Below are 23,628 nucleotides of genomic sequence, written 5' to 3'. Positions count from 1 at the left end.
AATAAAGATATTAGTATGACTGGAGTGGGATTATGAACTTAGTATTAGGCATGCAAAGACAGGAACAGAGAATATCAACACAAGGACCAGGAAACCATTTGAGAAGTGATGGAAATGACCCTTTCAGGAAGTCACATGCCACTTCACTAAACAGGGATTTAGCCATTCAGATCCCAGCATACTTCCTAATGGGGTTGAGATGACTAACTTAAAGAATAGTACCTAATTATATCATCAGGCAGACATTACCTAGGGGAAAATATGGGCTATACTCAAAAAAGGAGGATAACTGTTTTTACATCCTGGGCTGTTAACGAGCAGCTAGATCTTGAATTAGGCTCTGATGATGTACCTTCTAAAAGAATATTGAGTAACTGGAAAGTGCTTTGAGGAGAGAAGATATCCTAGGGATGGTAGCAAAATTCAAATCACATGATGAAGAATGTCAATTCTGAGTGGTGAATTCAGTTCCAGACCAGCACAATAGAGCAAATACTGCAATAAAGTGAGCCACACAAACTTTTTGGTTTCCCAGTGCACATAAAAGTTATGCTAATGCCATACTGTAGTCTATTAAGTATACAATAGCATTATGTATAAAAATGCAAATATGTTAATTTTAAAATATTTTATTACTAAGAAATGTTAACCATCATCTAAGCCTTCAGCTAAGAGTTGTAATCTTTTTGCTAGTGTAGGGTCTTTCCTTGATACTGATGGCTGCTGACTTATCAGCATGGTGATTGTTCAAAGCTTGGGGTAGCTGCAGTAATTTCTCAAAATAAGACAACAATGATGTTTGCCATGGGCTTCCCAGCTGTCACTAATGGTAAAGAACCCTCCTGCCAATGTAGGAGACATAGGAGACATGGGTTCGATCCTTTGGTTGGGAAGATCCCCTGGAGGAGAGCCTGGCAACCCACTCCAGTATTCTTGCCTGGAGAATCCCATGGACAGAGGAGCCTGGCTGGCTACAGTCAATAGGGTCACGAAGAGTCAGACACAAATGAAGTGACTTAGCACGCGTGCACCCACAATGTTTGCCGTATCAATTGATTCTTCCTTTCGTGAACGATTTCTCTACAGCATCCAATGCTATTTACAGCATTTTACCCACCAAGAACTTCTTTCAAAATTGGAGTCAATCCTCTCAAAACTGCTGCTGCTTTATCAACTAAGTTTATGTAATGTTTTAAATCCTTAGTTGTCATGTCAACAGTCTTCACAGCATCTTCATTAGGAACAGTTTCCATCTCAAGAAACCACCTTCTTTCCTCATCAATAAGAAGCAACTCCACATCTATTGAAGTTTATCATGAGATTGCACCAATTCAGTCCAATCTTTAGGCTCCACTTCTAATTTTAGTACTCTTGCTATGTCTACCACATCTGCAGTTATTTCCTATAATGAAGTCTTGAACACCTCAGTCATCCATGAACATTGGAATCAACTTCTTCCAAAGTCCTGCCAATGTTGATAATTTGACCTCATCCAATGAATCACAAATGTTCTTAATGGTATCCAGAATGAGAAATCCTTTCCAGACAGTTTTCTGTTTACTTTTCCCAGGTCCATCAGAGGAATCACTATCTATGACAACCATAGCCTTACAAAATATATTTCTTAAATTATCAGACTTGAAAGTCAAAATTAGTCCTTGATTCATGGGCTGCAGAATGAATGTTATGTTAGCAGGCATGAAAACATCATTAATCTTGTATACCTCCATCAGAGCTTTGGGGTGACCAGGTGCATTGCCAATGAGCAATAACATTTTGAAAGGAATCTTTTTTATTCTGAGCAGTAAGTCTCAACAGTGGGCTTGAGATATTCAGTTAAACCATGTTGTAAACAGAGATGCTGTACTCCAGACTTTGTTGTTCCATTTATACATAGCAAACAGAGTAGAGTTAGCATAGTTCTTAAGGGCTCTAGGATTCTCAGAATAGTCGATGAGCACTGACTCCAATTTGAAGTCACCAGCTGAAGTGAAGTCGCTCAGTCATGTCCGACTCTTTGCAATCCCATGGACTGTAGCCTACCAGATTCCTCTGTCCATGGAATTTTCCAAGCAAGAACACTGGAGTGGATTGCCATGTCCTTCTCCAGGGGATCTTCCCAACCGAGAAATCGAACCCAGGTCTCCTGCATTATAGGCAGACGCTTTTACCATCTGAGCCACCAGGGAATCACTAACTCCAATTTAAAGTCACCAGCTGAAGTATCCCCTAAAAAGAGAGTCATCCTGTCCTCTGAAGCTTTAAAGTCAGCATTGATTTTTCTCTAGTCGTGTAAGTCCCAGGTGGAATCGTCTACCAATAGAAGGCTGCTTCATCTACATTTAAAATCTGATGTTTAGTGTGGCCAGCTTTGTTAATTACCTTAGCTAGATCTTCTGGATAACTTGCTGTAGGTCCTACATCAGCGCTTTCTGCTTTACCTCATACTCTCATGTTATGGAAATTGCTTCTTTCCTAAACTTCATGAACAAACTTCTGCTGGCTTCAAACTTTCCTCTGTAGTTTCCTCACCTCTCTTAGCCTTCGCAGAATTGAAGAGATTTAGGGCCTTGCTCTCAATTAGGCTTTGGCATCAGGGAATATTGTCGCTGGTTTAACCTTCTTTCCAGACCAGTAAAACTCTCTCCATATCACCAACAAGGCTGTTTCACCTTCTTATCATTCATGTGTTCACTGGAGTGGCATTTTTCATTTTCTTCAAGAACTTTCCTTCACATCCACAACTTAGCTAACTTTTTGGTGCAAGAGGCCGAGTATTTGACCTCTCAGCTTTTGACATGCCTTCCTCATTAAGCTTAATCATTTCTAGCTTTTGATTTAAAGTGAGAAACTTAGAGAATCTCTATTTCACTTGAACACTTATCCTGTAGGGTTATTATTTGGCCTAATATCAATATTGAGGCTTCCTAGGTAGCGCTAGTGATAAAGAACCCGCCTACCAATTGCAGGATACATAAGAGAGGTGGGTTTGATCTCTGGGTCAGGGAGATCCCCTAGAGGAGGGCATGGCAACCCACTCCAGTATTCTCCATGGAGAATCCCATGGACAGAGGAGCCTTGCAGGCTGCAGTCCATGGGGTCTCAAAGAGTCAGACACAACTGAAGCAACTTGCCATGGGTTAGGGAATAGGGAAGTCTATGAAGAAGGAGAGAGATGGGGGAATGACTGGTTGGTGGCAGTCAAAACAACCACATTTTTTGAATTGAGGTATAGCTGATTTAACAATATTGTGTTAGTTATTGGCATACAGCAAAGTGACATATATATATTTCATATTCTTTTTCATTATAATTTATTATAGGATATTGAATATAGCTCCCTGTGCTTTACAGTAGGACCTTGTTTATGGTTTTTTTTTTTTTAACTTTCATTTCTTTTATTTATTTATTTATTTTACTTTACAATATTGTATTGGTTTTGCCATACATTGACATGAATTTGCCATGGGTGTACATGTGTTCCCCATCCTGAACCTCCCTCCCACCTCCCTCCCCATCCCATCCCTCTGGGTCATCCCAGTGCACCAGCCCCAAGCACCCTGCATCATGCATTGAACCTGGACTGGCAATTCATTTCACATATGATAATATACATGTTTCAATGCCATTCTTCCACATCATCCCGCCATCACCCTCTCTCACAGAGTCCAAAAGACTGTTCTATACATCAGTGTCTCTTTTGCTGTCTCCCATACAGGGTTATCATTACCATCTTTCTAAATTCCATATATATGCATTAGTATACTGTATTGATGTTTTTCTTTCTGGATTACTTCACTCTGTATAATAGGCTCCAGTTTCATCCACCTCATTAGAACTGATTCAAATGTATTATTTTTAATGGCTGAGTAAGATTCCATTGTGTATATGTACCACAGCTTTCTTATCCATTTGTCTGCTGATGGACATCTAAGTTGCTTCCATGTCCTGGCTATTATAAACAGTGCTGCGATGAACACTGGGGTACATGTGTCTCTTTCAATTCTGGTTTCCTTGGTGTGTATGCCCAGCAGTGGGATTGCTGGGTCATATGGCAGTTCTATTTTCAGTTTTTTAAGGAATCTCCACACTGTTCTCCATAGTGGCTGTACTAGTTTGCATTCCCACCAACAGTGTAAGAGGGTTCCCTTTTCTCAACACCCTCTCCAGCATCTATCACTTGTAGACTTTTGGATAGTGGCCATTCTGACTGGAGTGAAATGGTACCTCATTGTGATTTTGATTTGCATTTCTCTGATAATGAGTGATGTTGAGCATCCCTTCATGTTTGTTAGCCATCTGTATATCTTCTTTGGAGAAATGTCTGTTTAGTTCTTTGGCCCACTTTTTGATTGGGTCATTTATTTTCCTGGAATTGAGCTGTAGGAGTTGCTTGTATATTTTTGAGATTAATTCTTTGTCCGTTCCTTCATTTGCTATTATTTTCTCCCATTCTGAAGGCTGTCTTTTCACCTTTCTTATAGTTTCCTTTGTTGTGCAGAAGCGTTTAATTTTAATTAGGTCCCATTTGTTTATTTTTGCTTTTATTTCCATTACTCTAGCAGGTGGGTCACAGAGGATCCTGCTGTGATTTATGTCAGAGAGTGTTTTGCCTATGTTTTCCTCTAGGAGTTTTGTAGTTTCTGGCCTTACGTTTAGATCTTTAATCCATTTTGAGTTTATTTTTGTGTATGGTGTTAAAAGGCAATGGCACCCCACTCCAGTACTCTTGCCTGGAAAATCCCATGGATGGAGGAGCCTGGTAGGCTGCAGTCCATGGGGTCGCTAAGAGTCGGGCATGACTGAGCGACTTCACTTTCACTTTTCACTTTCATGCATTGGAGAAGGAAATGGCAACCCACTCCAGTGTTCTTGCCTGGAGAATCCCAGGGATGGGGGAGCTTGGTGGGCTGCCGTCTATGGGGTCGCACAGAGTCGGACACGACTGAAGTGACTTAGCAGCAGCAGCAGCATGGTGTTAGAAAGTGTTCTAGTTTCATTCTGTTACAAGTGGTTGACCAGTTTTCCCAGCACCACTTGTTAAAGAGATTGTCTTTTCTCCATTTTATATTCTTGCCTCCTTTGTCAAAGATAAGGTGTCCATAGATGCGTGGATTTATCTCTGGGCTTTCTATTCTGTTCCATTGATCTGTATTTCTGTCTTTGTGCCAGTACCATACTGTCTTGATGACGGTGGCTTTGTAGTAGAGCCTGAAGTCAGGCAGGTTGATTCCTCCAGCTCCATTCTTCTTTCTCAAGATTGCTTTGGCTATTCGAGGTTTTTTGTATTTCCATACAAATTGTGAAATTATTTGTTCTAGTTCTCTGAAAAATACCATTGGTAGCTTGATAGGTATGTATTTTATAATCAGTAATTTGTATCTGCTACTCCGAAACTCTTAATTTATCCCCGCCCTCTCTTTCTCCTTTGGTAACCATAATATTTGTTTTCTATGCCCATGAGTCTGTTTCTGTTTTGTAAGTTCATTTGTGTCATATTCTAGATTCCATATATAAGAGATATCACAAGATATTTATCTTTCTTTTCCTGACTTACTTCACTTAGTATGACAATCTCTAGATCTATCTATGTTGCTACAGAAGTCATTGTTTCATTTCTTTTTATGATTGAGTATGTATATATACCACATCTTCTTTATCCATTCATTAGAACACACACATCTTAAGTTCACCATCTTATATGGGAGAGGTTGATGGTGCACTGAAACAATTACAATAGTATCAAAAATCACTGATCACAGATCAGCACAACAAATACAACATTAATGAAAAAGTTTGAAATATTGCAAGAATTACAGAATGTGACGCAGAGACACAACGTGAGCAAATGCTGTTGGCAAAATGGCACCTTTTTGACTTGCTCGACACAGGGTTGCCACAAACCTTCAGCTTCTACAAAAAATATATTTGCAAAGCACAATAAAAAAACAAGGTATGCTTGTCTTTCTCAAACGTCCCTGTATTTTTAAAACTGCTCCCTTACCCAGGACATAAATGTAAATAAAGATTTAGTTGTAAGCATGGCTCAGCAGGCTCAGTAGAGCAATATTTATAATTGGAGGTTTGTATGTTTAAGGAACAAGTTCCAGCAAACCTAAAAGGAGCTAATAAATGCCTTTATATTTAAACTGTTGCCAGCCACAGGAGATACAAGGCTTCCCAACACACCTTTTACCCTTGACATGTTTAAAACATGCAGTTTTGTATATTGGCAAGTGGCCAGCGAAAAACACTTACTAGTACAACAGAAATTCACAACAGGAAAGTCTTAGAATAAGATAGACTTAGATGGGTCAGAAAACCATTGCAAGATAAAATTTGAAATTTCGGCTATGTCAAGGATTCTGGTATTAATACACAAATTATTTAAGGAGATGTGATTCCTTAAACTTACAATGTAAGAAACATTGTTGAAAACTCTGTTCAGGACTGAGCTAAGATGCATTCCACTTACCTCATCCCTCCTCCAGCATGACCGAGGAATTTACATGGGCAATGTGGGAGAGAGGCTTTAGATAGAGCATCCATCAATATTTCATTTCTAGAAGACATTCCATCCATGGTAATTCTTTTGCTCTATCAAGGTCCCTCTCGCCCGTTTTTTCTTCTTTTTTAATTTTCTGTTTGAATTTCAGTTGCAAATAATTGAATTAGTTATATTCCTTATGAGGCATATTATCACTTTTGTCCTTGCAAGTTCCTTCTTAATCTTTTTCTTTATATACTTATATATCAGTTAATTTAATTCCTGCTTTCCTTATGCCTCATTCTCTTCCAATAGACAGCTATTTTATTCTGTTTAATGCATATTCCCCAGCAGACAGCCTTCAGACTTCATCTTCACCATGAGCTCTCCTTGATCTCTGCCTGTCAGTCCACATTTCAGGCTCACACTACAGATATGGGCTTGCCTGCCTCCTTAATTGTGTGAGTTAATTCCTTTTAATAAGTGTATGTATATATATACACATACATACATATATATATATATCTTCTACTGGGTCTGTTTTTCTGGAGAACCAGCCTAACACAATACTCCATGGAAGGAATCACCACATGTTGCCTACCCACTCTTTGTTCTCCTTTAAAATTTATGTCATCACAGAAATGCCACAGTGAACATTCTCCTATATGTCCCTTTAAGATTCTGTGTAAGAGTTTTGGGGGGTTGGTTCTTAAAATGCTTTGCACACCCAGAGCCCCTTGTTTAAAGGGGAGGTCAGATCCCCTTCAGGAAGGACTCGGTGCCGCTGCTACAAGTACACACTATGCATCTTCCTCTAAATCTTCCCCCAAAGAAAACCAACCCAAAGAATGAGCATTTGAATTCAATAATTACATGCTAGAAATAACAAAACTCAGTCAAAATTTCCCCTAGACGAATTGTCTTTAAAACTGTCTCTTAAAATGTCAAAAACATAGCCAATACCTGCTAAAATTTTCTAAACAGTTTTAAATTTCATTTAAATTTGCCATTAGGTGCCCTGATCACTAAAACCAGTTTTAAGTGACTTAACCCTTAATTATTTTCCATGGCCAAAACCTCATATTTATTTTAATCTATGGCTTCCTTGGACCATTTCTGTCTTTGCCTTCCCCAATCTATTCACTGTGGGGAAACTGAGGTGACCCAACTCAGAAGAGCTCTTGGTGGTGTCAAGGTTGTATATCCTTGCTCCTTTCCAGCTTGAGCATCTATAATCCTAGACACAAACAACCCTTGCAGACCGAGGCAAACACAATGATTTGGAGGGCCCAAAGTCTTTGTGTTCAAATGGGACCTGAAGGAAATCTACATGTAATATATTGAAAGAAAGAAAAGCATATGAGAGTCTTACTCGTTATGCTTAACCAGACACATTTTTATTAGCAGTTGTCAGCAAAAGAGTCTCCTTAAAGACTTGGCAGCATCAAAAGTGGGGAAAAAAAAACCAGGAAGAAAGGCTTTGCTGAAGTGAAATGAAATGATAATACCAGGAAAGGCAAGCTACAGCATGGGTCATGCTTGCTGAAAGGTTATCCTCTATGAGATAGGACCTCAGGATAAATTTCCTCACCAGCACCTGGAGGAAACGTGGGACTGGACGCAGAGAAAAGTTAGCAAGCCGGCAGCGTTTGTGCTCAGCCGGAGTCAGGCACCATGGCTATGCACTTGTAGAAAGCAGCAGACTTTAGAGGAGGTGCTCCCTCAACAAAATGTTGCCTTGCAGAAGCTGGAGTCATAACTGGGTTGGCAGGAAGTCGGCAAGTAGGTGCCAGCTTTGCAGAGACTTGGGGTATTTGGTCGGAAGCAACTGAAGCCACCACTGGCTGATTTGCTGAAACCCGTCACACAGCAAGCTGGCTGGCAGGAAGGAGATTTGCAGCCACTTTGATTGCAGAAAGTGGGTTCTCCACCAGTTGGTTGGCCAGAAAGCACAGTGCCACAGGAAGCTGGTTTGCAAGAGTTGTTTACAGAACAAGGAGGTTGTCTGTTAGCCGCTGGCTGGCAGATGAAGGATGTGCATGGTGCAGGTTGATAGTGAAGTGTCTGGCAAGGGAAGGTCACACAGCATGCAGGACTGCAAGAACGGAACACACAAGTAGATGGCTGGCAGGGAACCATTTGGCAAGGCTTCAAAATGTAGCAGATCGGTTGGTAACAAAATGATTTGCAGGGCTGATCTTCACCATGAGTGGGCTGACATGAACCCACATGGCAGCAAGTTGGCTGGCACAGATTAGCCGCACAGACAGTTGGTAGGCAAGAAGTTTCAGGACAGGAAGTGACTTCAGGGCAGGCTGGCTGACAGGACCCAGCATCACAGCAGACTGATTGGTCACAAGCTGCCTGGCATGACTCAGATGTGTAGACACATTCCTGGCAGGAGCTTTGTTGGCAGGGGCCAGGTTCATAGCACTTTACCGAACTGCCGGTGGATTCCAAACAGGAGGGCTGGCATGAGCTAACTGGACCAGGAGACTGACCGGTGTCAGTTTCATAGCAGGCCGTGTAGGAGCAAATGGGGTGGCAAACAAAACCCACACAAGAAGTTGCTGGAAGGCAGGTAGGTTGGCAAGGAGCAGGTTCACAGCCACTTGGGGCACTGCCACATGGCTGACAGTTTTCTTGGCATGTAACCAGTTGCCATGTTCTGCTCCGACAGGAACCAGGCAAATGGATACCATGTTGGAAACTGCCACCACTGGAGCATACGGAGGTGGTGGGCACAGCTGGGATGGCAGTGGCGTCTCCAAGGCAACAGCTGTCCCCCATGGTGCCAGTGCTAACCTTCTCAGGAGGCTGCAACCTCAGTATACCTGAGATTGAAAAACATCTAATACATAAGGGCTTTTATAGTCCTTTGCTAGGGGTGTTGGCACAACAGAGCATCTTTCCTTGTTATTGTTTCCACCCATTTGCATATAAACATCTGATTAGCAGGCTTCAGGAGCCTGGGAGACATCATTCCCAGTTTAAGAATTCATCTGTTCAGAGAAAAACCCCATAATTCAAAAAGAAACATGCACCCCAATGTTGATTGCAGCACTATTTACAATAGCCAGGTCATGGAAGCAGTCTAAATGTCCATCAAGAGAAGAATGGATAGAGAAGATGTACATACATACAGTGGAATACTGCTCAGCCCTAAAAGGAATGAAATTGTGCCACTTGCAGAGACGTAGATGAACTTAGAGACTGTCATTATAGAGTGAAGTAAGTCAGAAAGAGAAAAACAAATATTGTATATTAACACATATATGTTGAATCTAGAAAATGGTATGTACTTAGTCGTTCAGTCATGTCCGACTCTGTGACTCCATGGACTGTAGCCCGCCAGGCTCCTCTGCCCATAGAGATTCTCCAGGCAAGAATACTGGAGTGGGTTGTCATGCCCTCCTCCAGGGGATCTTCCCAACCCAGGGATCAAACCCAGGTCTCCTGCATTGCAGGCAGATTCTTTACCACCTGAGCCACCAGGGAAGGCCAGAAAATGGTATAGGTGAACTTATTTGCAAAGCAGAAATAGAGACACAGACGTAGAAAATAAACATATGGATACCAAAGGGGAAAGGAATAGGTGGGATGCATTGAGAGACTGGGATTGATATATACGCACTACTACATATAAAATAGATAACTAATGAGAACCTAACTGTATAGCACTGGGAACTATACTCAACACTCTGTGGTGACCAAATAGGAAGGAAATCCAAGGAAGAGGGGATACATATATATATACCTGTGGCTGATTTACTTTGCTGTACAGCAGAAACTAACACAACATTGTAAAGCAACTCTACTATAATTAAAAAAAAAAACTCATCTGTTGAGTTGGGGAGTTTTCACAGCCGAGTTTGGGTTCCTTGCTGCTGTGTCTGCTGCTCTGAGCTAAGCTGTCTCTTTTACAGCTTGTTCTCCAGCCTCCCTGAAGCAGGACTCTCCCCAGGTTAACCTCTCATCAAGAGGCCACAGCCCACTCTTCCACCAGCAATGCAGTTCCACACCATTTAGACAATCAGGAAGTGAAGCCCTGACCCAGTTGAGGGATGATAGTAGAGATGGCAAACAGAAAATCAAGGGGTGCCTCCCAAGCGATACTTCAGTGTCTCCACCTCTTTCTAGAATCTTCCTGTTTGGTTTCCTGAAACTCGGCTTTACTGGTACCACTAATAATAAGAACAGTAGTACTGGCTTCCATTTATAGTGTTGACCAAAAAAATAAAACGCACAACCTAAAAGTTAAGAGTTATGTTTTATTTGGTGAGCATTCTGAAGACTTCAAACCTGGGACACAGCATCTCAGATACCACTGAGCAACTGTTCCAAAGAGGCGAGGGAGGAGTCGGGATATATAGCAGCTTTTGCAACAAAAGGTCAGATAGTCACAAAGTGAAATCACTATTGTTAATTTAAAAAAAATCAGACATATCAAATTAATGAAATTAGAGCTTTTCTGTATATGGGAAGATGCAAAGTCTGGACTTATTGAAATCATTCCTTTGAAATGCACCCCAGCTATCTGGGGCCGGTACCCTGTGTTTTCCTTATCCCGTGTCTCCTCAGGATACACTGTTAGGGCTGGCTGCAGCATATCAGGGCAGCTGTAATGTGGTGGTCTGATGGCTGCAACATCCTTTGTTTATTGACATGGCGGGCAATATTTTTTATTGATAATAGCATACTTACTATGTACCAGGCTCTTGACTGCATTTTTCAATTGAATCTTTGCAGTGATCCTACTTAGCAGATACGATTGTCACCATTACGTGAGAGGTAGCAAAACTAACTCAGAGAGTTTAAATCATGTTCCCAAACTTATGCCAGTAATAAGGGGCAGAAACCCCTAGATTCAAACCTAGGTTGGGCTGATCCCCAAACCTTTTATCTTAACCACCTGTTTAAACCTCCCAACTTTGGAGGTGGAGAGGAAGACTCTAAAACAATGACTGAAGGCTGACCAGCCACGCTGGTTCAAGCACAGGTGGTCTAGGTCCCATGCTAGGGATCCTCTGCGCACTCCAGTGACTGTAATCAACAGCTAGATCAAATGGGTATCAATACACCCAAAGACAATCTTTTAACCTGTAAATTTAAAACTACAAAATGTTTCATTAAGAAAGATTAAACTCATACTATGGAGTCAATAGCATGTCAATTCTGTAAATATGAAACACAATAACTAGAAGGACATCTCTGCAAAGAGGCTTTTGTGTTAAATCGACCTCATCCAAAAGAGATTCATGAGTGACTTTCCCCTCCTCTTTTGGGCTGGTCCAGACTCTGCATCACTGGCCAACTTCAGCATCCCACACTCATCCATGTCCTGCCCTGGTTCACGCTGAAGATACAAGATGGGATAGAGATCGTGGGTTTGGGGTGCAGATGGGGCTTGTCTTGATTTCTGGCTCTGCTGCAAACTCAGTCTGCTGGGCATGTTAGCTCATTACCCATGAGTTCAAAGTACTGAGAGTTAATCAACTGCATGGCTACTGCTCAGGTTATTTTTATTATTATAGTCTGCCTCACAATTTTCAAAGTACCCATGACAAAATGGCTTCTCTTCATTCTTGCTTTAAAACAATGAGAAATTTTTTTGATCACAATGCCTGAAAAATCCTCACCCTTGTCGTAAAAATGTGTTTCTTCAACAATTGCTTTTCATGCTATGGCATCAGTCACTTCTTTTGCCCTCCGTCTCATTGCTACTCATTTTAGCATCTTGCAGACTTCAGGGATCCCTGCCCTATGTTTTATTCCTCAAAGTCTACATCCCAAAACTCTCATCTGTCAAGGGGAACTACTTTTGGTCTTACCAAACAGGTCAATCAAAATGAGAACATGAACATATTTGAGAAAGCATGAAAATTTCAATCTGAAAAACTGTAATACCCTATACCCATACATACCACATTTACTGTTTCAAAGTAATCCATTTTTACATCAATTTTTCTCTGATTCTGCTCTTGCCTCCCTTCTTGGTAAAGAAACATCTCAATAGGTTCAAAAAAGGGCACAAACTTTCAGCTGTAAGATGAATAAGGTCTGAAGATCTAATGGAAAGCATGGAGACTATAGTTGATAACTCTGCATCATATAATAGAAATTTGCCAAAAGAACTTAAGTGTTCTCACCAAAAAAAAAAAAAAAGGTAAATATGTGAGGTGATGAATGTGTTGGCTAGATGGGAGGAATCCTTCCACAATATGTATGTATATCAAATCATTACAGTGTACACTTTAAATTATCTCAAAATTTTGTCCGTTCTTTCTGAATAAACTGAAGGAAAAAAAAAAAAGTTCTCAATAGAAACAACTTTGATTTTGCTATGGTCCAAGGCACTGCTGCTGCTAAGTCGCTTCAGTCGTGTCCAACTCTGTGCGACCCCATAGACGGCAGCCCACCAGGCTCCCCCATCCCTGGGATTTTCCAGGCAAGAACACTGGAGTGGGTTGCCATTTCCGTCTCCAATGCATGAAAGTGAAAAGTGAAAGTGAAGTCGCTCAGTCTTGTCCGACTCTTAGCGACCCCATGGACTGCAGTCCACCAGGCCCCTCCATCCATGGGATTTTCCAGGCAAGAGTACTGGAGTGGGGTGCCGTTGCCTTCTCCATCCAAGGCACTAAAGACATCTATCACAAAGGACTGTTGTGGTCACATCAAGAAATATGCTGATGCATTAAAAACACCAGCTTGGACAGAACAGGATTTTAATCATTTATGTTACTTACCAGCTGTGAATATCCTGAATTTTGTGTTTGTCATTTCCTTGTGAATAGATAGATTGAGATAAAATCATATATATAGATATGTAATATATTTTATAATATATATATTTGTAAATATATATATATTATATATACATGTGTGTATACATATATGTATTTGTGGGTATATTGTTATTGAGCTTTAAATATACATATGACCTCTGCAGGGGCTTCCCAGGTAGTTCAGGTGGTAAAGAATCCACCTGCAATGCAGAAGACCCTGGTTTGATACCTGGGTTGGGAAGTTCCCCTGGAGAAGGGATAGGCTACCCACTCCAGTATTCTTGGGCTTCACTGGTGGCTCAGACAGTAAAGCATCTGCCTGTGATGTGGGAGACCTGAGTTCGATCCCTGGCTTGGGAAGATCCCTTGGAAGAGGGCATGGCAACCCACTCCAGTATTCTTTCCTGGAGAATCCCCATGGACAGAGGAGCCTGGTGAGCTACAGTCTATGGGGTCGCAAAGAGTTGGACATGACTGAGTGACTAAGCACAGCACACAGCACGACCTCTGGAGCTTTTTCTATCAGTCAACATTGCAGTGCTAAGGATCACTCATTTTGTGGCACGTAGCATTTGTCCAGCTGTTCTCACTACAGCATGATATTCTGTTGTGTGAATGAATATACCACAATTTTCTTATCTGTGTTAACAGGCATTTGGATTGCTTGTCCTTCATATTCTTCACCTGTAAAATAGGGGAAAAGAAATCTTACCTCACAGAATTTCTATAAATTCTTTACATAAAACACTGGGTCTATGTTAGGCGGAGAGATTTAAAAATCTGGCCAACTCATCTCTTGACTCTGGAAGGAGATAAAGATAGATCCCAATGGCTGAATGAGACAGTAACTTGAATACCAAAGTGCAGGACAAGTTTCACTTTTGAGTTTCTCCCTCTGTCCTTGTCTAACCCAATGGCTCTCAAACAGGGGTGATTTTTGCCCCTCCCCTCTGGAGGTGGGCACTTTTTGCCAATGTCTGGAGCCATTTTCGGTCATCACACTCAGGGGATGTTACTAGCATCTCGTTGGTGAAGCCAGGGATACTGCTTAATATCTTATGATACAAAGAACAGTCTCCACAACAAAGAATTATCCAGCCCAAAATGTAAATGGTACCAAAGTTGAGAAGCCCTGAGCTATTTCCTCTTGTAATTAGGATAGCCCATGCTGCACCTTGAGGACAAGGGATAGACCTTTGACCCATGCACTAAGTACAAGGGGTTTATTGAAGAATCCTTGCATCCCTGGGATAAAGCCCACTTGGTCATGGTGTATGATCTTTTTAATGTGTTGTTGGATTCTGATTGCTAGAATTTTGTTAAGGATTTTTGCATCTGTCTTCATCAGTGATATTGGCCTGTAGTTTTCTTTTTTTGTGGGATCTTTGTCAGGTTTTGGTATTAGGGTGATGGTGGCCTCATAGAATGAGTTTGGAAGTTTACCATCCTCTGCAATTTTCTGGAAGAGTTTGAGCAGGATAGGTGTTAGCTCTTCTCTAAATTTTTGGTAGAATTCAGCTGTGAAGCCGTCTGGACCTGGGCTTTTGTTTGCTGGAAGATTTTTGATTACAGTTTCAATTTCCATGCTTGTGATGGGTCTGTTAAGATTTCTATTTCTTCCTGGTCGAGTTTTGGAAAGTTGTACTTTTCTAAGAATTTGTCCATTTCTTCCACGTTGTCCATTTTATTGGCATATAATTGTTGATAGTTCTCTCTTATGATCCTTGGTATTTCTGTGTTGTCTGTTGTGATCTCTCCATTTTCATTTCTAATTTTATTGATTTGATTTTTCTCCCTTTGTTTCTTGATGAGTCTGGCTAATGGTTTGTCAATTTTATTTATCCTTTCAAAAAGCAGCTTTTGGTTTTGTTGATTTTTGCTATGATCTCTTTTGTTTCTTTTGCACTTATTTCTGCTCTAAGTTTTAAGATTTCTTGCCTTCTACTAACCCTGGGGTTCTTCATTTCTTCCTTTTCTAGTTGCTTTAGGTGTAGAGTTAGGTTATTTATTTGACTTTTTTCTCCACCGGCAGAATACCTACAGGTAAAAACAAATATCTGGGAGGAAAAAGTATTAACAAAAGGAAGTTCAAAAAGATGGCTTCAGGCGGGTGGCGGCAGGGCGCCAGGCGGGCTCAGTAGAAGCAGACAGTGTGCAGGGAGGTCCTGCCGCTCTTCTCCTCGAACTCCTGCAGCAGCTCGTCGATCTCGTTCTCCATGTCCTCCGTGTGCTGGATACACTGGCAGAGCTCGCAGATGAGGAACGCCCCCAGCGTGGCCTCCTCATGGTTGTCCTGGATGTCCACGTTGATCACGTGCACGGGCTGGCAGGTCTCCTGCTCCCTGGAATTCAGATCTTCCACCGCCTGGTCGTACACTCGCTCTTCACAGGTGAGGATCAGGTCAAACACGTCTTTGCAGTTCTGGAACCTTTCTGGCCGGGGCTTGATCCTCTTATTTCTGTCCAGCATGTGTAAAATGCCATTCTGCGTATAGAGTTCTTTGTCTTTCCTAAGGAGATCGTTGTACATCTGGTCATATGTGGTTTTGAAATCATAAACGTTTGGTTTGTCCGGTGCTGGTCCTGGAAGCTTCACGTCAGTTCCTGTTTCGAAGGACCGGACGCTGAATCCTCGTTTGCTGAGGATGTTGTGCGCCTCCATGCTCCGGTTCTGGTTGCTCGAGCACACCACCGCCACCCGCAGTGGCGACTACGGCATGGCGGCAGCCGCACCTTCTGCGACTCCCGCTTCGGGACTCCCACCCAGCCGCGCCGCTTCCGCACGAGCAAGACGGCGGCCTCCAGTACAAGGGGTTTAAAGAGACTACTGTAAATAGACTCTGTCCTTGCAGATTGAAAGACACATATAGAATCTACATAAAAAGTGTGTCCTATAGAGACTGAGATAACATATCAGAGCTCTGGCACAAGAAATCTAGGTTACTTTCTTTATTGTAAGTATGACCTCCCCACTTGTTTTCATGCTATTGTGGACCCCAAAGCCCTTGGTTTCCCCCTCGTTTTCCCTATATCCAAGTCCATGTTTCACCATTCGGGTCTCCACACCAAGGCCAGAGGGACGTTCCAAAACCCAGTAGTCTTCATGTCACTGCCCTGCATATGATCCCTCAATACCTTCTCATCAGCCCTGCACCAAACTCAGATGACTCTGTCTAGCACACAAGGCTGATGAGGGCAGGCCACTGTTTACTTATCTGACCTCAGAGTTCACTACTCTTCTAAGCACACCTCTGCCCACACTTGGCTTAATGAGTAGTGTGGTAGTGTGCTTACAAGCTCCATTCAGTTGTATATGTTTCCTCTGCCTAGGAAGCTCTTCCTTCCTAGTTTCTAACTGGTTAATTCCTACTTGTGCTAAAAGATTCAGCTTCAGTATTATCTCTCCCAAGAGTAATTCCCTGTTTCTCTCCATGCCCTGCCAAGTTCACAGTACTGCATGCCTGCCTCTACCCCAGGACTTAGCACAATGGACGAAGTAATTGCCTCTCTGCCTATCTCCCCATCAGAGAATAAGCTTCCTGAGAGTGGACTGAAGCGTCTATCTTTTCATTCCCAGAACTCATCTCAGTCCCTGGCATCTAACAGCTATCTAGCAAAGCTTCTTGGATGGAGGGAGTGGGGGATGGATGGATGGATGGATGGATGGACGGACAGATGGATGAATAGATGAATAAAGCTGCTCTCAAAGATGAAGCAAGTCAGCTGATGAGAATATGACATGAACAAGACATAAATGATAAGAGTCTGTTACTTCAACTTTAACCATGTTTATTGGACAGCTAAATATCTTTACATCATGGAAGAGGTCTCCAAGGAAGAGGAGCCCACACAGCAAGGGAGCACATGAGTGAGGACAGAAAAATATTTATTCCAGGAAAGAGACTTGAGATGATACAGCAAAGCAGACTTTCTCAGCTCAATGGCAGTAGCAGAAAGGGACCCAGAATGTCCCCATCTCGTGCCCAGGAATCGCCATTTGGGCCATTAGGAGACTGACATTTCTGATGAGTTCTTTGAAGCATAAGCAAATGGCAAGTGATGGTGCAGAAAGAAAAAGATTTTAAGTCAGAATGAGCTTTGGGGAAAGCAGACAAATTTTCTATCTACCCGGAGGCATGCATTGCAGGAATTGGTTGGCCAGGGCTGGTTCAGCAGTTGGTAGGCTTGGTGGCAGCAGGCTGGCTGACTGCAGCCTCGTGGGTGGTGGGGCTGGTGGGCTTGGCCTCAGTGGGCTGGCAGGGACTGGCCTCTGAGACCTCCGTCTTGCAGGGAGTTGAGTCAGCACAATCTGGTTGGCTGGAAGTGGACTTTTTGCAATCCCGTTTGCAGGAGTCAGCACAAGGCAAGCGGGAGCAGACGGGTTGGTAAGGGACAGAAGTGACGCAGGCTGGACGGCGCAGGATGGAGCAATATGGGCGGTAGCAGGCCGGGCGGTAGGAGATGGATGTCAAATATGGCTGCCTATAGGTGATTGGTCCAGAGCAGATTGGGCGGCAAATCGGGCGGTAGGAGATTGAAGTAGTACAGGGTTGTTTGCAAGAGCTAGGTATGTAGAAAGTTCGCGAGCAAGTTGGCTGGCAGACGGCAGATGCAGAAGACCCCGGGCGGCAGGAGAGAGGTTGGCAAGATGGAGGCTCACAGGAGATGGACCGACTGCGCTTGACTACGTAGCAGGTAGGTTGACATGGCCTGGGCACATAGACACTTGGTAAGCAGGGGCTGGGCTCAGAGCAGATGGGTTGGCAGAGGCTGGAGACACAGCAAGAGGGCTCCTGGCAAGTGCTGGAGACACAAGGTGGCTCACAAGGGCTTGAAACACAGCAGACCGGACGGACACAGATGGGCTCACAGACCAGAGACACACGTGTGGCTGACTGGCAGATGCTGGGCTCTGAGCAAGATGGCTCACAAGGACTGGAGTCACAGCAGGCAGACTGGCAGCTACTGGCCACAGAGCAGATAGATGGACAGCATCTGACACCAGAGGACACAGGCTGATAGCAACTGGGCTCACAGATCACTGGCTGGCAGCAGCTGGGTTTGCAGAGGATGGGCTGGCAGGAAGTGGGTACGCAGAAGACTCGTTGGCCAGGAGGGACCTCACAGCACACAGGCTGGGCACAGCTGCTCACAGAGCAAGAGGGCTCACAGATGGTGGCCTCACAGCTCACAGGCTGGGCACAGCTGCTCACAGAGCAAGAGGGCTCACAAATGGTGGCCTCACAGCTCACAGGCTGGGCACAGCTGCTCACAGAGCAAGAGGGCTCACAAATGGTGGCCTCACAGCTCACAGGCTGGGCGCAGCTGCTCACAGGACAGGCAGGCTTACAGATGGTGGCCTCATAGCTCACGGGCTTGGCACAGCTGCTCACTGGGCAAGAGGGCTCACAGATGGTGGCCTCATAGCACACAGGCTGGGCACAGCTGATTACGGGACAGGCAGGCTCACAGATGGTGGCCTCACAGCTCACAGGCTTGGCACAGCTGCTCACTGGGCAAGAGGGCTCACAGATGGTGGTCTCATAGCACACAGGCTGGGCACAGCTGATTACGGGACAGGCAGGCTCACAGATGGTGGCCTCACAGCTCACGGGCTTGGCACAGCTGCTCACAGGGCAAGAGGGCTCACAGATGGTGGCCTTGTAGTACACAGGCTGGGCACAGATGCTCACAGAGCAAGAGGGCTCACAGATGGTGGCTTCACAGCACACAGGCTGGGCGCAGCTGCTCATGGGGCAAGAGGGCTCACAGATGGTGGCCTTGTAGCACACAGGCTGGGTACAGCTGATTACGGGACAGGCAGGCTCACAGATGGTGGCCTCACAGCTCACAGGCTGGGCACAGCTGCTCACAGGACAGGCAGGCTCACAGATGGTGGTCTCACAGCACACAGGCTGGGCACAGCTGCTCGCAGAACAGGAGGGCTGACAGCATTGTGGGTCACAGCTGGATGATCCGCAGCTATCTTGACAAGTCACCAGCTGCCACGTCTGGCTCCGGCAGGAACTGGGCAAGTAAACAGGCCCTCTGAAGCTCACCTCAGTGGAGCAAAGGGAGATGGCTGGCACCGAGGGGCATTTCCTAGAGCAGCAGTTTCCAGACATGGTGGAGTTGCCTCTGCTCCCTTGCCAGTGCTGAGAGGTTGCTGCCTGACTGGGGCAGCTCTCCAGAGCCCTCACTTTTATACCCCCAACCCTGGCACGTGCTGTTTTGAGCCCCCACATCTTTTCCTCATTGCTGTTTGGGCCAGTTTTCAGAGAAACATCTTATTATGCCACGGTTTGTTGATCTGGAAGCTGTTTACCTACCCATAAAGAAGCTGTTTGTTTATTGACTTGCTAACTTTGGAATCCTTGGAGCTACAGGTCATCTTGAAATAAGCATCATCGCCTCCAAGCTGAATGATCTGCATTTCTGAGCATCATGAACAAAGGAAGAAGAAAGGAACTTATAATTTAACCATCTTCTAGTCCTTTGCACAGGCCCTGGGCAGAACACAGAGGGTGTCCACATGAATAAGACCTACTCACCCACTCTCATGGATCTCACTGTCTGATGGGCAAGCATACAAGTAAACTCACTACAATGCAACAATAAACTCAACAATAGACATAAAGGGATTAGCAGAGAAGAGCAGCGGTGAGCTCTGTGGGAGAGGGAATATCTGAGCTGCATTTTAAATGCTGCACTTCACAACGAAGATCTCATTTAAAACCATCAGAAATCCCATGAGGCAAGGATTCACCTCCATCCTCATCCCCCTGATTATAGGTGAAGGAAAAGAAAGGGAGTTAGAATCAGAAGGTTGGTCACTTGCTAAAGATCACACACAGTTTGCCCACTAATCTAGGGCTACACTTCTTCCTCTTCACCATCCTATCTGGACAGACCTTTCTCAGGAGCCTCAGCCCACGACGCTGTCCTCCATCCTGTTTTGTGAGCAGCTCTCTCCTAAAACACTGGCTCGCCCTATCCCTGGAAAGCACTTGACCTAGCCTCTCTGCTTCTCCTCCCTCCTTTCCTTTGACCGCCCCCACCTCAAGCATTCGGTAGACCTCCAGAATCCTTCTTGCCTTTGGTGATTTTAGCAACTACTAAAACAACTCCTCAGGTATGACCTAAATCAAATCCCTTATGATTATACAGTGGAAGTGAGAAATAGATTTAAGGGACTAGATCTGATAGATAGAGTGCCTGATGAACTATGGAATGAGGTTCGTGACATTGAACAGGAGACAGGGATCAAGACCATTCCCATAGACAAGAAATGCAAAAAAGCAAAATGGCTGTCTGGGGAGGCCTTACAAATAGCTATGAAAAGAAGAGAAGCGAAAAGCAAAGGAGAAAAGGAAAGATATAAACATCTGAATGCAGAGTTCCAAAGAATAGCAAGAAGAGATAAGAAAGCCTTCTTCAGCAATCAATGCAAAGAAATAGAGGAAAACAACAGAATGGGGAAGACTAGGGATCTCTTCAAGAAAATCAGAGATACCAAAGGAACATTTCATACAAAGATGAGCTCAATAAAGGACAGAAATGGTATGGACCTAACAGAAGCAGAAGATATTAAGAAGAGATGGCAAGAATACACAGAAGCACTGTACAAAAAAGATCTTCACGACCCAGATAATCACAATGGTGTGATCACTGACCTAGAGCCAGACATCCTGGAATGTGAAGTCAAGTGGGCCTTAGAAAGCATCCCTATGAACAAAGCTAGTGGAGGTGATGGAATTCCAGTTGAGCTATTCCAAATCCTGAAAGATGATGCTGTGAAAGTGCTGCACTCAATATGCCAGCAAATTTGGAAAACTCAGCAGTGGCCACAGGACTGGAAAAGGTCAGTTTTCATTCCAATCCCAAAGAAAGGCAATGCCAAAGAATGCTCAGACTACTGCACAATTGCACTCATCTCACAAGCTGGTAAAGTAATGCTCAAAATTCTCCAAGCCAGGCTTCAGCAATACGTGAACCGTGAAATTCCTGATGTTCAAGCTGGTTTTAGAAAAGGCAGAGGAACCAGAGATCAAATTGCCAACATCCACTGGATCATGGAAAAAGCAAGAGAGTTCCAGAAAAACATCTATTTCTGCTTTATTGACTATGCCAAAGCCTTTGACTGTGTGGATCACAATAACCTGTGGAAAATTCTGAAAGAGATGGGAATACCAGACCACCTGATCTGCCTCTTGAGAAATTTGTATGCAGGTCAGGAAGCAACAGTTAGAACTGGACATGGGACAACAGACTGGTTCCAAATAGGAAAAGGAGTATGTCAAGGCTGTATATTGTCACCCTGTTTATTTAACTTATATGCAGAGTACATCATGAGAAACGCTGGACTGGAAGAAACACAAACTGGAATCAAGATTGCCAGGAGAAATATCAATAACCTCAGATATGCAGATGACACCACCCTTATGGCAGAAAGTGAAGAGGAACTAAAAAGCCTCTTGATGAAAGTGAAAGTGGAGAGTGAAAAAGTTGGCTTCAAGCTCAACATTCAGAAAACGAAGATCATGGCATTCGGTCCCACCACTTCATGGGAAATAGATGGGGAAACACTGGAAACAGTGTCAGACTTTATTTTTCTGGGCTCCAAAATCACTGCAGATGGTGACTGCAGCCATGAAATTAAAAGACGCTTACTCCTTGGAAGGAAAGTTATGACCAATCTAGACAGCATATTCAAAAGCAGAGACATTACTTTGCCAAAAAAGGTTCGTCTAGTCAAGGCTATGGTTTTTCCTGTGGTCATGTATGGATGTGAGAGTTGGACTGTGAAGAAGGCTGAGCACCAAAGAATTGATGCTTTTGAACTGTGGTGTTGGAGAAGACTCTTGAGAGTCCCTTGGACTGCAAGGAGATCCAACCAGTCCATTCTGAAGGAGATCAGCTCTGGGATTTCTTTGGAAGGAATGATGCTAAAGCTGAAACTCCAGTACTTTGGCCACCTCATGCGAAGAGTTGACTCATTGGAAAAGACTCTGATGCTGGGAGGGATTGGGGGCAGGAGGAGAAGGGGACGACAGAGGATGAGATGGCTGGATGGCATCACTAACTGGATGGATGTGAGTCTGAGTGAACTCCGGGAGTTGGTGATGGACAGGGAGGCCTGGCGCGCTGCGATTCATGGGGTCGCAGAGTCGGATACGACTGAGCGACTCATCTGATCTGAAAATAACTCCTCTAAGATGTAAAGAGGAAAGGCAAGAGGTCTTTTGAGAAGACATCGTGAACAAAAACAAAGAACACAAATGCTTTCTCAAAGCATTTTGTCAGTGCTACCACTTGAGACAGACACCAGGTAAAAAATGAAGCCTAGGCTTCTAAACACCAAGGCCTGACACCCTTGCTGAATGAAGGACCTGCATTGTTTCCACCACATGCTTTCAATATCAGTGTAAGGCAGGCTCTCCTTTGGAAAAGTTGGACTATTATGGCAACTATTCATCATCCCTTCCTTCATTCATTAATTAATGTAGCCATTCAGACTACAAATTTCTCTTTTATTCATCCATTCAACTCAGTCATCATTGGGTTCTGTATGAGGGATACAAAAAAAAAAATGACTTTCAATTCCTCCACAAGGAGTCCAAGTTTAGAAGAAAGACAGATATATACATAAGTAATTATGGGACAGTATACGTATAAGTCAGAGAAGGCAATGGCATCCCACTCCAGTACTCTTGCCTGGAAAATCCCATGGATGGAGGAGCCTGGTAGGCTGCAGTCCATGGGGTCACTGAGAGTCGGACACAACTGAGCGTCTTCACTTTCACTTTTCACTTTCATGCATTGGAGAAGGAAATGGCAACCCACTCCAGTGTTCTTGCCCGGAGAATCCCAGGGACAGGGGGAGCCTGGTGGGCTGCTGTCTATGGGGTCACACAGAGTCGGACACGACTGAAGTGACTTAGAATAGCATAGCATAGCATAGCATACATATAAGTGAGACAGTACATGGATGCACTAAGAGTTACAGGGGGCACCCAGGAGAAATACAAACATGCTTTTGGGGAGTAGTTAGAGAAGATTTCTCAAGTAATAGGATGACCAAATTGAATCCTCAAGGAATAAGGCTAAAAAAGGGATGGTAAAGGTAGGGAAAGAATCTGCTATGGAAAACAAAGGCAAGAGCATGATACATTTGGGGAGCAACAAATGGTTCCACAGCCAGGATCAAAAGTCCAAGGGGACAGAATAGGACAGTGACCAGACTACAGTGGTTACTAGGCATTCATGAGAGACCTTGTGGATCATAATCAGAACTTGGGTTTTATACTGACACTTGGGAATTTTAAGCAACAGAGTAACTTGACCAGGTTTGACCTT

General features: G+C 43.7%; 2 protein-coding genes and 1 pseudogene across 2 annotated transcripts; all 3 read right to left on the bottom strand.

Annotated features, from left to right (window-relative positions):
* Positions 1 to 7,862: 7,862 nt before the first annotated feature.
* Positions 7,863 to 9,315, bottom strand: KRTAP29-1 (keratin associated like protein 29-1). Its single transcript, XM_006051527.4, has one exon. It carries the CDS (start codon positions 9,275 to 9,277, stop codon positions 8,210 to 8,212), a length of 1,068 nt encoding a protein of 355 aa, XP_006051589.3. The 5' UTR covers positions 9,278 to 9,315; the 3' UTR covers positions 7,863 to 8,209.
* Positions 9,316 to 15,312: 5,997 nt separating this feature from the next.
* LOC112583517 lies at positions 15,313 to 15,991 on the bottom strand (annotated as a pseudogene).
* Positions 15,992 to 17,044: 1,053 nt separating this feature from the next.
* LOC112583516 (keratin-associated protein 16-1) lies at positions 17,045 to 19,466 on the bottom strand. The gene has a single exon (XM_044938971.2). It carries the CDS (start codon positions 19,395 to 19,397, stop codon positions 17,442 to 17,444), a length of 1,956 nt encoding a protein of 651 aa, XP_044794906.2. The 5' UTR covers positions 19,398 to 19,466; the 3' UTR covers positions 17,045 to 17,441.
* Positions 19,467 to 23,628: the final 4,162 nt, after the last annotated feature.

Source organism: Bubalus bubalis, chromosome 3, assembly GCF_019923935.1.
Source record: "Bubalus bubalis isolate 160015118507 breed Murrah chromosome 3, NDDB_SH_1, whole genome shotgun sequence".
Classification (NCBI taxonomy): domain Eukaryota; kingdom Metazoa; phylum Chordata; class Mammalia; order Artiodactyla; family Bovidae; genus Bubalus; species Bubalus bubalis.
The sequence above is the reverse complement of the archived record's forward strand: the minus strand, read 5'-3'. Positions and strand labels throughout refer to the sequence as shown.